This window comes from Cannabis sativa, unplaced genomic scaffold (assembly GCF_029168945.1).
Source record: "Cannabis sativa cultivar Pink pepper isolate KNU-18-1 unplaced genomic scaffold, ASM2916894v1 Contig1, whole genome shotgun sequence".
NCBI classification, from domain to species: domain Eukaryota; kingdom Viridiplantae; phylum Streptophyta; class Magnoliopsida; order Rosales; family Cannabaceae; genus Cannabis; species Cannabis sativa.
In genome coordinates this window covers 1,442,830-1,456,325 of record NW_026870037.1, presented here as the reverse complement: position 1 = coordinate 1,456,325, position 13,496 = coordinate 1,442,830, and the positions used below count along the sequence as shown (strand labels likewise).

The following is a 13,496-nucleotide window of genomic DNA, read 5'->3' as shown; positions in this document are numbered from 1 at the left end:
GAAGGAGTCATATTATTCCGCTGCACCCACTGTAAGGTTTTCTAACTTTATATGTGCTTATTTTCATTGTTTTAGAATTCATATTAGGTTGTTAATCCAACATACTTGTTAGTAAATCTAGATCCTGGTAAAATAATTTTCAACAGGTTCAACACCAGACCCATCAGGAACTGAAGCTGGAGATGGGTCAACACCAGACCCATCTGGAACTGCAGGCGGTGCACGTGGAGGAGACGGTGGAGGTAGAGATTTTAAATATTCGGGCTGCCTCCGCTCGTTCTTCCAATGTGGAGGCAAGCTTTTCGGCCTGGCTTCGCAAAGCATCCTGTGTTGGTTGCCCATCCTCACCCAACACAAGTTCCTCCAAGTCAACCAATAACGGAGGCTGACCCCCGGTTATGTAACTCACAAACTCAATCTCGTTCTACCGAGGACATAACATGGAGTACACTGTCAACTGAAAAATATAACAAATATATTAATATAATATATGGAAATTAACATGAATTCAACATAAAGCGTAACAAACTTACATTTTTAGCAAATAATTTGGTCACTTCATCCTTCCCGAGTGTAGTGTTCGGCTTACTCTCCCAGTTGACCATTCTCGGAAAGTGATGCGACCTCCTCACTGCATACTCGTTGCCCAGCTGTAATATGGCCTCGTATGCCCAATACTGCAACGCTGCAGCATAACCGTAGGCTGAGTATTTTGCCTCCTTCTAAGTGACTCCCTTCTCAATCTTTTTCAACATCTTATTCTTCACATCCAAGTAATCCTTGTTACAAGTTTCCATCAGCTTGGTGTAAGAAATCTTTCCCCAGGGGTACTCGTAGAAGAATGGAAGGTTATCAACCATTCTTATCACAAAAGGAGGAACGACAGTCTTCTCCTCCTTACCAGTGAGGACGGTCATAACAAACAAGGCCATCCCCAACTTGTAGACATCATCAGCTTCTGTGCAGCTCTCAAAAACTCTACGCAGTTGGCCAAAGGTTATCGAAGCACTACCGTTGAAATATTCCTGAATCAACCGGTCAGAGCTTCCATTTTGTTTGATGTCTTCCTCAGTAGGGCTGGGCAACAAGTTTAACCCGGTGACCAAGCCGAACTCCACCCTCCCAAATCTACATCTCTTCCTTCCCACATAGAAATGCACCTCGTCCGGCTTGTCAGATTTTATTTTGTGAAGCATCAACTGATGAAAAAATGCTCCAGAAAATTGTATGGGCGCTCTCTCGAAAAAAATTTTGAAAGGGGATTCCCTCACCCTGTCCAATAGGTTGAATTCTTCAAATTTAGCCTTAATCTTCGGGTAGTAGTAACTACCCCCGCGCCATGTGACACGGCCAGTGTAATGGTCCGACACTGGAATTATAAGATGTGCAGTTCCCTGAAAAAAAAAAAAAAAAACCAACAACGATAAATAATTAATAATAAAACCATAACCAATAATGAATAAAACAATAAAAAATAAAACAATAATTCATAATTCATAATTAATAATTAATAATTAATAATTAAACAATAATCAATAAAACAATAAAAATTAAAAAAAATAATTAATAATTTATACTAAAACAATAATTCATAAGTAATAAAACAATAAAAGATAAAACAATAATTAATAATTAATAAAACAATAATTAATTATTAATATAAAAATAAAAAATAAAACAATAACTACAAATTATTAAAACAATAAAAAATAAAACAATAATTAATAATAAAACAATAATTAATAAAAACACAATAATTAATAAAACAATAAAAAAAAACAATAATATAACAATAATTAATAATTAATAAAAAAATAAAAAATAATACAATAATTAATCATTAATAATAAAACAATAATCAATAAATAATAAAATTAATAAGACAATAAAAATTAATACAAAAGTTAATAATTAATAATAAAATAATAATTAATAAAAAAATAAAAAAATAATACAATAATTTATAATTAATAAAAAATAAAAAATAATACATTAATTAATAACTAACAATGAACAATAATTAATAAATAATAATGAAACAATAATTAATAAAACAATAAAAATTAATACAAAAGTTAATAATTAATAATAAAACAATAATTAATAAATAATAAAAATTAATAATTAATAATTAGTAAAAAAAATAATAATTAATAAAAAAATATAAATTAATACAATAATTAATAATTAATAATAAAACATTAATTAATAAAAAACAATAATCAATAAAAAAATAAAAAATAATACAATAATTAATTAATAATAAAACAAAATACAATAATTAATTATTAATAATAAAACAATAATTAATTAAACAATACTTAATAAATCAATACAAATAAAATAATACATAACACAATAACTAAATCATTAATATTTAAAAAAAAAACGAAAAAAAAACAATCGGGACCGATGGGTCCGATTGGCCCGATAGGGTACCCATCGGACCCATCGGTCCACACACTAAGCATCGGCCCACCATAACAACATCGGCCCATCACCCCAAAACCCAGCCCCATCGGACCCATCGGTCCACACACTAAGCATCGGCCCACCATAACAACATCGGCCCATCACCCCAAAACCCAGCCCCATCGGACCCTATCATCTAACCATCGGACCCGAGCCATTCGAACCATCGGACCAGCTGGAACCATCGGACAAGCTTCTTCCCCAGATCCGAATGGCCACACAGTCCCATTTTCACCATTTTCACAGTCCGATCACGGATCCGAATCCCATTTTCACAACAAAATTCTTAAATCTAAACAATAATATTTCACAAACAATCTAAACCCTTTCTAGAAAAAAAAACAAAAAAAACCACATACCTTTGACATTTTCGGAGTGGGTCGGGGTTGGGAGTTCGTCGGAGTGGGTCGGGGTTGCGAGCGTTGGGGTTGCGAGTTGGTCCGACTGTGTGCTCAACGTTGGGGTTGCGAGTTCAGCCGACAGTGTGGGATTTTTCTTTTGGGTTTGGTGTGGGTTTGGTGTTCGGCTGAGAGAGACGAAGAGAGAGGATGAGAGAGACTGATTTCAAATGACAGGGGTAGTTTAGGAAAATTGGTAAAATGGTCATATATTACCAATTTTAATAACTTTGCATTTAGGAGAAATTTTTTTGGGTAATGTAAGTATAGGAATTCAAATTTCCCTTCAATTATTAACAATTTAGAGATTGATTTTTAATTTTCTTTTTATCTTACATCCATTTAAGTAATGTTTCCTTAAGTATTAGAACATCAATTTTTAATTTATTTTTGGATTAACTTAAGAACATATTTAAATCATCAAGCTTTCTTAAACACTAATATATTGCATTCGGTATTCACTTTTAATTGACAACATTATAAAATATAATATTTAGATACACATAATAATAATCTCACATAATAACTAATAATATTTTTTCTTTAATTTTATATTGTATCACTTTCAAATAACATAGAAAAAAACTAATATAAAATTTAGTATATGTGTCTCGCACGTAGCTTTTTGCTAGTATATATATAAGAACGTGTAAATGAGTAGAAACGTGTAGTGTTTGGTGTGGTAGTTTGGGGTGAGAGAAGTAAAGATTAGTTGTTGGATGTTTTAATTTTAAAGTATATTATTTTGTATTTTTTTTTTTTTTGAAACGAATTATTTTGTATATTAAATATTGTATATGTTAACTAATAACTCTTTTATTTTTATATTCATGTTCATATGTTTTTATTTTGTTTACTAGTTAGTTATTATTAGTAACTTTTTATTTATTTGTAGACATCCACTTTATTAATTTTGAATTATTTAGCAGTGGATACGTTAAAAAATAAATAGAAAAATAAAATAAAAGGCCAAACAATTAATAATAATGTTTATTAAACTTTTTGGACAACATGATATCATAGTATTATACTACTATAGTGTAAAAATGTCAACAAAGTCAGGATGGCCGAGTGGTCTAAGGCGCCAGACTCAAGTTCTGGTCTTCGAAAGAGGGCGTGGGTTCAAATCCCACTTCTGACATATTTTTTTTATATTTTTTCAAGCTGAATTTTTTAGAGCAAAAGTAGTTTCATTTTAAACATCAATAAACTTAAGTTCTTTATATTTTTTTTAATGGAGAAAGCAATGAATTTGAATTCAATTAAATTTGCATAACTATTTTAAAGAAAAAGGGTGACAAAAAATAAAAGGGAAATTTACACCCACTACTGTTTTTTCCCCATTTATTACATTATTACTGTTGCACGGAAAATACAACTTTTGTACTGTCTTTTTTTTTTTTTTTTTTGTCTTGTCTTTTTTTTTTTTTTTTTTTTGGCAATTATGGGGTCCTTTCCCATCAATCTTTTTTTTTTCTTTTTTAAAATGTTAAGCCATAGTACCCCTCGATCCTTGAGCTTCTTATTAAAATAGTGATATACTCTATAAATTTAAAAATATATTATTTATTTATCCATCTCTCACTGTCAATCCCTTTCCTCAAGAAATACACTCTACTCATCAATCCCTTTCTTCAAGAAATAAATTTTTTTATTTATTTAAAATTATGCAAATAATAATAAATAAATAAAAAGATGCCTCACCACTATGCACATCTCCAGAGGTAGGCCACACTAAAAATCAAAAAGTAAATAAATAAATAAAATAATAAATAATAAAAAAATACATTCACCACGACACAAAGACCAAAAACCCTTTGATAAAACACAATAGGGTTATAACATCACAAAAATCTCTATTGAGTTCTTTCTTTTTCCTCTGTTCAAACCAAAACCCATCTCTGAAAATCAACTAAAATCTCCAAAAAAAACTGTCATGATTTGATCTTTCAAAAAAAGTTCATTTTTTTTTCTCCAAACCCCAAATGGGTTTTCCCACTAGACCCTTTTCTCTTCTCATCCTCTTCATTCTTCCAATCCTAACAATTTTTGAGCTTTGTCCCACTTACTGAATCTGCAGCTGATTACACTTCTCTGGTTTACAAAGGTTTGTGGTTATTCTCTCTTCTTATTGTTTTATTTGTTTTAGTATTGTTTTAGTATTGTTTCTTGTTGTTTTTCATGATTTTTATTTTTTTCATGTTCGGTTCTTCTTCTTCATCTTCTTTTCTTTTCTTCTTTTTTTTTTTTAATTTTTTGAAGTTCTTAGTTACGTTTTTTAAAATATAAGATTTAGTGTGGTTTTTTTTTGTTCTAATTTTCTAGAACTTTTCTTGCAAATATAGTGCATTTAGTATTGAGGATGTGCACAACATAGTTAATTTTTGATCATTTTTTTATTGTTTTTTTTGTTTTAGTATTGTTTTAGTATTGTTTTACTGTTGTTTTTCATGATTTATTTATTTGAATTAATAGGTATTTTCTGGGTGTTCTCGTGTTGTTGTGATGGTTATGTCTGTGAGTGTGGAAGATGGAGGTGTGTGTTTCTTTTATATTTTTCTAAGTAGTTAAATTTGCTTCATTTGTTTTTGTGTTGTTTCAGTGTTGTTTTAGTAGTTTTTTTTATAATTTTCTAGGAATAGACTTGCAAATATAGTTGATTTTGCATCTGGTGTTGAGGTTGTACGTGATTGTTTGTTTTTAATCATTTTTTCTTTTGTTTTTTTTGATTGTTTTAGTGTTGTTTTACTGTTGTTTTACTATTGTTTTGCCATGATTATTTATTGACGTCGATTTTACTGCTTTTGTTTATTCTTGCCGGTTTTAATGGTTTTTTCTTGGTGATTTCCGTCTCCGGCGTCTCCCCACACACGAAGAACGTTGTTTCCCCACACACACAGTATAAATGTTATGCTGTTGGGCTTGGGCAGTACAAAAGTAATGAAATTGGGCTGGGGCAGTAAAAATGTTATTTTTGCCGTGTCCCAGTATAATTGTAAAGTTTTGGTCCAAAAACAGTATTTTTGTAAAATTCCCAAAATAAAATTAAAAATATATTATGCAATACAAGTTCTCAATATAAATCTGTAATTTGTATTTGTGTTTCAAATATCAAATGTGTGTACCTTTTTTTTTCAAATTAAATGTATAAGTACCTTTAAAAAATAAAAAATAAAAAATAAAACGAGGATAAATATTATTTTAGATTTTATATTTTAAAATAATTATCAATTAAACTTTATATTTTATTAAATTACAAATTAGATTCTATATTTTTTAAAATAGTAAAATAAGATTCTAAGCTCAATTTTTAACAATTTTATTTTTTAATATAGCCAATTATAAGACAATTTCTAACACGAACAAATATAGAAAAATGTAACCAGTTTTGCCATAACATTTGTAGATTAGATTATTATTTAGTTTTATTTTGACAAAAAAATCAGCTCAGTGTCCTATTTGTACAATTTTGGAAAATACATGATTCATTTTATTATTTAACAAAATAAAAGGTCCAATTAATAATTTTTACAAAACACAAAATCTAAAATGATATTTACCATTCTTTTTAAAATAAATAAATAAAAATAAAATGTATATAGTGTTATGAGCCAAGTATGCATTTTGAGCTACTCAACTCTTGTCATACTAGTTGATCTCATTTTGTAATAAGCACATGCTATTTTGACCATGTCCACTAACAAATCAGGGATCATATATACAACAATGATAAAACATAATGATATAAATTTGTTAAATCTTATCTAAAGGGAGGGTGGCAACTTTAAATTTCCATAAACTCCAACTTCTATTTATTTAAATAAAACAAGTAGGGTGATTTAACAATTAACAATTAATGGATATGTATTTGAGAACATGGGCAGCTCTCCATATCCATATTATCTCAAACTACAAAGAATGATTCAATTCTTAGTACCTGCCCATCACCCTCCTTTCTTAATGTTTATATATTTTTTGGCAACTGTTTAATATATTTTAAAAAAATAAATAAATATGTTATTTGTTTAGAATTATATTAGAATTAATATACTTAATTATTAACTTAAATAATAATAATAAAATTAAATATAATTTAATTTAATTATATTTTTTAAATACATAAAATTTAATTTAGTTTTAAATTTATTTATAAAATGATATATCTAACTAATTTTATCAAATAATAAAACAAGTAAATAAATTTAAATTTTAAACAATATATTTAATAAATTTCTTATAAAATATAACTAATTAAGAGTGTGCTTGGTAATACTTTTTCAATTATTTTTTATTTTTAATAAATTATGTTGTATAGAACAGTTTTTACTTTTTAATATGTTTAATTGAGAATTAAAATTTTAAAAATTTTGAAAACAAAAAAAAAAAATCACTTTCAAAATTTTTTTAAACAATTTTTTATATCAATATTTTGGACTCCCTCCCCAACCTAGACCTTAAAATCTAGACCCAGACTCAGACCCGACCCTAATCCAGACGCGGGCTCGGACCCGAACCCGACTTAAAATCAACAAATTAAAATAAAAAAAAAAATTTACAGAACACACTTTTATTTTTTGTTTCTAAAATTAAAAAACAAAAGTAGTTATAAAATGCATTTTTATTTTTCAAAAACAAAATTTTACTTTTATTTTTGTGATTAAAAAATTTTAAAATAAAAGTGTTATCAAATGTCACCTAATTGAATTAACATCTAGTTTAAATTTAAATTAATAGTTATATATATATATATAATCTCTAAAAAGAATTTGGCGTGTGTGACTCTGTTTTCTCTCTTCCATGGCGAAGAAGAAGAGAGTGATCCAAAAGCCAGTATCTCGAGTTGAAGATCTGATTGATGAAGCTGATGAAACAGGAGAAAAAGGTGAGACTGATGGTCTGAATCTTATAGCTGAGGTTGTAAAAGTTGGAGAGTTGGGGCGGGGGAATGGAAATCAAGAAAAGGAGTTTGAGTATGATCTACATACTGGGACTCGATCGAATCGCAGTTGGGCTCAAATAGTGGAACAAGAGGAAAAATTAGAGCTCGAACAGGGGATTTATCAAGCTTCAGCAAAGAATCACTGGAATTCTTTAGCTACGGAGCCAATGATCAAAGATGGTGTCAAGATAGCACAAGTGGATGTTGATGAAGTTAAAGAACAGGCAGCTAACTGGAGTTCAACATTAATTTGTATGGTGTTAGGTACAAATCCACCACATACTGTGTTTAAGGGATTTATTAAGCGTGTTTGGGGGCACCTGGAGATAGCACAAATTGCAAGAATGGCCAATGGTCTAACAATGGTTAGGTTTAATGATGAGGCTACAAGGGATCAAGTCCTGTAGAATGGTGTTATTCAATTTGATAGAAAACCCTGTTATTGTTAGGCCTTGGACCACGGATTTGAATGATGTTAAATTGATAAGATCAATGCCTCTATGGATTTGCCTACATGACCTAGGACTCCAATATTGAGGGAATAACAGCTTGAGCACTCTGGTTAGTACTATTGGAAAACTTGAAGCACACTGTCAAATTGTGGATCATATTGGGGGGATTTTAATTCTATGTTTACTTTTGAGGATAGGGTTGGTGGGAATCCAATAACTCATAATGAATTGGTTGATTCAAGTTCTTGGTTTGCTTAAGCTCATGTTGATGTTCTGAAAAAGGGCGGCTCGAGATTTACATGGACTAACAAGCAAGAGGGGTCAAGGAGGATTTACTCAAAAATAGACCATGCTTTTGTGAATGAAGATTGGAGTGACCATTTCCCCAACACTTCAGCAATGTTTAAATGGGAAATAATATTATACCACTGCTCCTGTGTAATTTCTTCAACAACTACTGAAGAATTAGCCTTAAACCATTTCGTTATTACAGTTTTTGGGTAGATCAGAGTGACTTTAAGGAAGTTGTAATGCAGAGTTGGGAGAAACCTATAGCAGTTAGGGGTTTTACGGGTATATACTTGAAACTTATGAGGCTGAAGCATCAACTTAAAAAGTTCAACTATGAAACCGTTGGGGACATAGGGAGAACTTATCATGAAGCTCAAACCAGATACCTTGAAGCTCGTCTTCAAGCCCAAACTCATCCAACTAATCTTAACCTTCAACAGAATGAATTTACTGCAGCTGGTGTCTTCAGTAAACATGAAAAAAGCTATCACAGTTTCCTCAAACAAAGGAGCAAGGTGATATGGATAAGAAAAGGGGATACCAACACATCCTATTTTCATGCTTGTCTTAAGAAGAGAAAGATTGAGAATAGGATTGTTTCTTTTACAATAGATCATGGAGTGGTTAATGACAATTTCAAAGAAGTTGTGGAGCATTTCTTGTGCCATTTTAGAAGCTACATGGGGAGCAGCAACAAGGTGTCGAAGGGGTTAAATATGAAATGCTTGAAGTATGGGGTTGTTTTGACTTTAGATCAGCAACTGGAAATGCTAAAGTTGTTCACTGACAAGGAGATCAAAAAAGCCTTATCTAGTATCCCTGATTCGAAATCGCCTGGTCCCGATGGATATGGATAAGGTTTTTTCAAGTCAATTTGGACTAATATAGGTGCTGAAACTTGTAGAGTAGTCAATGAATTCTTTGATTCAGGTAATATCCCCATGGAGCTACATAGAACCATGATCTCTCTCATACCTAAACTGGAAAATCCTACAAAGGTTGTTGATTATAGAGAAATAGCTTGCCGCACTACCATCTATAAATGCATATCGAAACTCATGTGCACTAGGTTGGCAAAGGTTCTTCCTTTTATTACTAACCAAAATCAAGGAACTACTGTTTAAGGTAGATCCATTGCTCACAATGTGATGATCCTCCAAGATCTTTCGAAGAACTATAGAAGGAAGAACACTTCACCTAGGTGTGCTTTGAATATAGATATTAGCAAGGCTTATGATACGGTTGACTGAGATTTTCTAGAAGATTTGCTCAATGCTTACAATTTGTCGAGGAAGTTTGTCAACAGATTTATGATCTATGTGAGGAATACCTCCTACTCTTTGCTCATGAATGGTCGGGTTCAAGGCAATTTTAAAGGTGCTAAAGGGCTTCGACAGGGAGATCCCATCTCTCCTTTGTTGTTTGTTCTTATCATGGAATACTTAACTCGGTTATAGCAACATGCCATTCAAAACTCCAATTTCAGGTATAATCCCTTATGTAAAAGTTTAAAGCTTGTTAATTTGTGCTTTACAGATGACTTAATAATTTTGAGTAAAGGGACTAGACATGCTTGTTATCAAAGTAGTGTTGGATGAGTTTGGTCTACTACAAGGTTGCTCGTAAACTTGCAAAATTCCCACATCTTTTTTGGTGGGGTGGATAGCAGAGCAAAAGCTGGAATCATTGCAGATATGTCTCTTATTGAGGGAGACTTTCCCCTTAAGTATCCCGGGGTGCCTTTGAGACCAACGAAATAAAAGTTTGAAGATTGTAGGATTGATATCTCTAAAATTAAGCACAACTTACATAATTGGGCTAGTAGACACATGTCCTTTGTAGGAAGAGCCTAATTAATTCACAATGTTTTGCTTGGCCTCCGGAATTACTGGATGAGCATTTTCATTCTCTCTCAAAGTGTAACAAAAGAGGTGGAAAGATTATGCAGAGGTTTCCTTTGGGGAAATAATGATGATAAGAGCAAAATCCATATGACTTCTTGGGAGAAAGTTTGTCTCCCAAAAGCCTATGGAGGCCTCGGTTTCAAAGAGGGATCCAAGTGGAACTAGGCTATGCTATCCAAGTATGTTTGGGCTATAATGAAGAAAAAGGATTTACTTTGGGTTAAGTGGGTGAATCTCATTTATCTCAAATGTGTTCTTTTTTGGTCTTACATTCAAAAACTAGACACGAGCTGGTATTGAAAAAAATTATGCAGATTGTGACAAAAATTTTCTAGTGATGAGATTTTGAGGGCAGGTAAAACTGGTAAATTCAACGCTGCGACTCTCTACAATGGCCTCCTTACTCAGAACAAGGACTGCCATAGTAAAGCCATTTGGAGCTACTTGAATTTGCCAAAACATCGATTTATCCTTTGGCAAATTGTGAATTCTCACCTTCTCACTCGTGACAACTTGAGTAAGCTTCATGTTGTGCTTGATACTCGGATTTGCCCTGTTTGTGAAGACCAATTGGAATCTCATGATCACCTCTTTTTTTATTGTGGCCTTTCTCAAAGGGTAGTAGACTGAATCTTTAGTTAGTTTGGGTACAAAGCTTGGCCAGTTAAGTATGAGGGCTGGAAAAGTTGCCTTTCCTTAAAGGATTCAAGTTTGATTAGAAGTATATACATTGCTAATCTAGTTTTCATTTGCTACTCTATATGGTTGAACAGGAGCAAGTGCATTTTTAATTGTTTTTCTAGGATAGATGCTGCCAAAGTAAAGAGTATAGTACTTTATAGATTATACCTTATAAAAAATAGGAAAATGACTAGACAAGAGAGGCTTTTATTGAATAGATTACAATGTAATTAATCTGTTTATCCATACAGGTCGAGTGGGCCTTACGATTTTCTTACTCTCAGTTGCCTTTAAGCTGCTCATAAATGAGATATTTGCATTAGATAGATGTTAGTAGGGGCGCATTGGTTAGCCCACGAGAGAGAGGTTGTGGGACTGTAATCCTTGGGCATTGGAACAATCACAAATGGCTTTGATTTTCTTGTTGTTTGTATAAAAGAGGCTTAAGAGTGTATTTGTTCTGTTGATTAATGAAGTTTTCCTTTGTGAAAAAAAAAAAAACATCTCTAATTTTTTAATATTTTTAAATTAAATTTAAATATTTAAAATTATTTTTTTTAAAAAAAAAAAAGGAAAAAAAATAATTAATTAATTTAACAGTGTTAATTTTAATCATTAATTTTAACAAAAAAAAAAAACTTTTAAATCAATAATTTTAATTAAATAGAGTTATTTAATATAAGTGTGAGATCTATATAGTTGTGCAAATTTTCAATACTAAATAAATAAACTCAAGCAATTGTAGAAAGTCAGAGGTCCTAAAACTAGTCAAAAATTATACACTAACTTTTTATTTTAAAATAATAATCTCAAAGGGTTCCTTTCAAAGATGATCAACTAAGCACCAAACTTATTACATAAATGAATTAGTATATAAATGTTGTCTAGCTAGTCTTGAATTGAGTAGTTAAAAATAAAGCAAAATCAGCATATATATAATAAAAGATTGAGAGAAGATCAATCAAGATATCGAAAAGGAAAGCAATTGCAGAGAGTTTAGAAATTAAGTTAATTAATTAACATATATAGGAATGGAAGAAGTGGGGATACTGAGGGAAGTGGAAGGATTTGAGAATGATCCAATGATAGAAGAACTTGGTCGTTTTGCAATCGATGAACATAACAAGAAAGAGAATGTTAAAAATGGTGGGTCTGTTCTTGAGCTTGTGAAGATAGCATATGCCAATCAACAAGAGGTTGTTTCTGGTATGATGTACTATATGCAATTGCATGCACTAGACACCGATCAGGGTATCACTTTTCTTTACGTTTCCCCAGTTTTGGTCAAGTCTCAAGACAATTCAAAGGAAGCCCAGTCTTTAGTACTTCTTAGAGTACTCAAGGTACGTAATTAATATGTATTATCATGATTAATTTGATTCATACGTATATCTATGTGCATACATCCTTGATTCATTTTGTTAAGGCTAATTAGGATTTTTACCCTTGAACTTTTAGACGTATCAAATCCTGTTTTCTGAATTTTTGAGGTCGTTAAAAATATCTCTTGAACTATTGAGATTGTTAGATTTAAGGACTTTTGTCTAATTTTAGTAAAAAAAATCTAACATGGATGACTGTTCAAGGGACATGTTTAGTATATATCAAAGTTCCAGGAACATGATTTGGTAGATATCAAAGTTTAGGGAGCATGATTCAATACATAAATAATCACGTAAATTGAATGAAATTCAACAAAAATTTTTAAATTCAGGGACAAAAATCCTAATTAGTCTATTAATTATCATGATTAATTTGATTCATATACTTATATCTATGTGCATACATCCTTGATTTGTTGATAATGTATGAGACTATATGAAAAGAATAAATCATATAACTAATTAATATGTATGTATGTATGTATGATTTAACAGTAATTAAACTAATCTAAACCATTTCCACTTGTCAATTAATTAACTAATTAATATTTTCAGGATGATGACTAATGTGGGGGAGTTAATCGATTAATGGAGCCAAAATAATTCTGAGAATATATATATATATATAATGCCAGAACAGTGATTCGGATTCACGTGACGTCTTTCTTCTTTTCAATGTATTATTTCGTTTATACTTTGATATGATGTTGTTGTATTTTTTTTATTATTATTATTTATTGTCATACTCATGTGTAAAATCAAGGAATTTTACTCAGAAGAATGTATTCTACTTTACTACTTGTGTTACTATTTGTGTATAATGTTAAAGGCACTTTATTTTTTTTAACCTTATAAACGTTTTTAGATTGGAGTTTGAATATTAGAAATAAAGTATTTCAGTAAAAGCAGAGTGAAAACTCTATCATTATGCAAAAGGAAAAAGAAAAAAATACAAGACAGTATTTATACAATAAAGA

The 13,496-nt window shown here is 30.7% G+C and overlaps 2 protein-coding genes and 1 non-coding gene across 3 annotated transcripts; 2 read left to right on the top strand and 1 right to left on the bottom strand.

Annotated features, from left to right (window-relative positions):
* Window positions 1-256: 256 nt before the first annotated feature.
* LOC115719894 (uncharacterized) lies at window positions 257-2,942 on the bottom strand. Its single transcript, XM_061107425.1, has 2 exons — window positions 2,832-2,942; window positions 257-1,394 (listed from the first exon to the last, which is right to left on the bottom strand). The coding sequence occupies exons 1-2, from the start codon at window positions 2,838-2,840 to the stop codon at window positions 723-725; spliced, it is 681 nt and encodes a 226-aa protein (XP_060963408.1). The 5' UTR covers window positions 2,841-2,942; the 3' UTR covers window positions 257-722.
* Window positions 2,943-3,927: 985 nt separating this feature from the next.
* TRNAL-CAA (transfer RNA leucine (anticodon CAA)) lies at window positions 3,928-4,011 on the top strand. Its single transcript has one exon. It is a non-coding gene; the product is annotated as a tRNA-Leu (tRNA).
* An 8,013-nt stretch (window positions 4,012-12,024) lies between these two features.
* LOC115720639 (cysteine proteinase inhibitor A) lies at window positions 12,025-13,326 on the top strand. The gene is made up of 2 exons (XM_030649804.2): window positions 12,025-12,480; window positions 13,075-13,326. Exons 1-2 carry the CDS (start codon window positions 12,169-12,171, stop codon window positions 13,084-13,086), a joined length of 324 nt encoding a protein of 107 aa, XP_030505664.2. The 5' UTR covers window positions 12,025-12,168; the 3' UTR covers window positions 13,087-13,326.
* Window positions 13,327-13,496: the final 170 nt, after the last annotated feature.